The following is a 2,468-nucleotide window of genomic DNA, read 5'->3' on the forward strand; positions in this document are numbered from 1 at the left end:
CTGCTTTGGGTGGACTGGACTGACTGGGCATGATTCTGCTTTGGGTGGACTGGACTGACTGGGCATGATTCTGCTTTGGGTGGACTGGACTGACACAGTCCCGATGGGTCTGCCAGCTCCCACTGGAAAGCTCCTGTGGAACCCCAGTTCCATCGCTGCTGCTGCACGTGCACGCGTGGCGCACACGACTCGTTGTGTCGCGCTCCCAGAGCGCAGCAGTGCCAAACTAAAAAATGATTCTTCCTCAAAACGGCTGATGAGCCCCTCGTCATCAGAAAATTATATCTGTTTATACATAAATGCTCTGCGTGTTACACTATTTATTATATCCTCCAGTAAGGCTGAATCAGTTCCTGTTAAATGTATTTTTGGCACAACTTTCCGCATCCTTTATTTAACTGCGTCCATGTGGATGTAATAATTGTTAATCATGTGTCTGGTGTGAACAGTAATCATTTTCACACCGTGAACAGTTTCTCAGAATCACCTCTAAGTGTCGCCAATGGAACCAGAACCACAGAAACGTGCGTACGCCGGCCCTGGAGTTAGTGTGGGGCTGCGCACATTTCCACGTTCAGTTGAGTTTTGATGCATACTGAGTTTTGCATGAAAAATGATGTACGCAAGATTTTTGAGGCCCCTGGTCATCTAGTGTAGCACCCATCACTCTCCTTCTTGGTCAAATAGCCCTGACACAGCCTGGAGGTGTGTTTGGGGTCATTGTCCTGTTGAAAAATAAATGATGGTCCAACTAAACGCAAACCGGATGGAATAGCATGCTGCTGCAAGATGCTGTGGTAGCCATGCTGGTTCAATATGCCTTCATTTTGAATAAATCCCCAACAGCGTCACCAGCAAAGCACTCCCACACCACCACACCTCCTCCTCCATGCTTCACAATGGGAACCAGGCATGTGGAGTCCATCCGTTCACCTTTTCTGCGTCGCAGAAAGGCATGGTTTTTGGCACCAAAGATCTCAAATTTGGACTCATCAGACCAAAGCACAGATTTCCACTGGTCTGATGTCCATTCCTTGTGTTCTTTAGTCCAAACAAGTCACTTMTGCTTGTTGCCYGTCCTTAGCAGTGGTTTCCTAGCAGCTATTTTACCATGAAGGCCYGATTCACACAGTCTCCTCGAGATGTGTCTGCTGCTAGAACTCTGTGGCATTGACCTGTTCTCTAATCTGAGCTGCTGTTAACCTGSCACWTCTGAGGCTGGTGACTTGGATGAACTTATCGTCCGCAGCAGAGGTGACTCTTSGTCTTCCTTTCCTGGGGYGGTCCTTGATGGTTTTTGTGACTGCRCTTGRGGACACTTTCAAAGTTTTCCCAATTTTTCGGACYGWCTGACYTTCATTTCTTAAAGTAATGATGGYCACTSGTTTTTCTTTACTTAGCTGCTTTTTTCTTGTCCTAATACAAATTCTAACAGTCTATTCAGTARGACTATCAGCTGTGYRCTGTWTCCACCTTCTGCACAACACAACTGATGGTCCCAACCCCATTTATAAGGCAAGAAATTCCACTTATTAAACCTGACAGGGCACACATGTGAAGAGAAAACCATTTCAGGTGACTGCCTCTTGAAGCTGATCAAGAGAATGTGGAGTGTGCCGAAGCAGTAATCAAAGCAAAAGGTGGCTACTTTAAAGAACCTACAATATAAGACATATTTTCAGTACTTTCACACTTTTTTGTTAGGTACATAATTTCACATGTGTCAATTCATAGTTCTGATGCCTTTAGTGTGAATCTACAATTTTCATAGTCATGAAAATAAAATAAACCTCTTTGAATGAAAATGTCTGTCCAAACCTTTGGTCTGTACTGTATGACCTGTATATGTAAACATTTTAAAAGTACACTTTTATTACATTTGGGTGAGGGAGTACAACGTTTTGTGGTCCTCTGGTAGTAAATTGTATCCGCTTCCATTGTTTAAGTTGCCCTTTGATGGCTTTGGATCTTGATATTATTGTTATTTTTTTCAAAGGAACTAATAAAACTTTAAATTTTACTGAATAAACCCCACTATTACTGATACTAACGGGCATGGAAGTAATATGCATAATAGTTAAGGCCCTTCTGAAWAAGTTTTAGTCTGTGGGTGAAATTATCAAAATGGTTGCTTTTTTAGCTTTAATCCCCACCAAACAGTAAAATTAATTTATAGATATCACAGTATAAACATGCAACAATTCAATTTAACRTTTATTTATGACACTATATTATTCAATTTCAGTATGGATGAAAAAAGAGATACTTACACTACAGTTTGGATGGCTGCAGCTGTGTATGTTGATCTAGACAGTTGATTGATTGTATCAATATAATATCCCCAGTTATTGGTGGGAAATGTTCTAAAGTTATAATGAATTATAGTTCTTGATGAGAACTGGATGACGGCAAACTACAAGAAAGTAAAGCACACACACACACACACACACACACACACACACACACAC

At 41.8% G+C, this 2,468-nt stretch overlaps 1 protein-coding gene across 1 annotated transcript in view; it reads right to left on the minus strand.

The window, feature by feature from the left end:
- LOC106521349 (integrin alpha-M) overlaps window positions 1–2,468 on the minus strand; it is a 13,939-nt gene that overhangs the window by 10,668 nt on the left and 803 nt on the right. The window contains exon 4 of the mRNA XM_014013884.1: window positions 2,271–2,413. Coding sequence (XP_013869338.1) covers window positions 2,271–2,413 — 143 coding nt within the window. The remainder of the gene's footprint in view (window positions 1–2,270; window positions 2,414–2,468) is intronic.

Source organism: Austrofundulus limnaeus, unplaced genomic scaffold (genome assembly GCF_001266775.1).
Source record: "Austrofundulus limnaeus strain Quisiro unplaced genomic scaffold, Austrofundulus_limnaeus-1.0 Scaffold108, whole genome shotgun sequence".
NCBI lineage: Eukaryota > Metazoa > Chordata > Actinopteri > Cyprinodontiformes > Rivulidae > Austrofundulus > Austrofundulus limnaeus.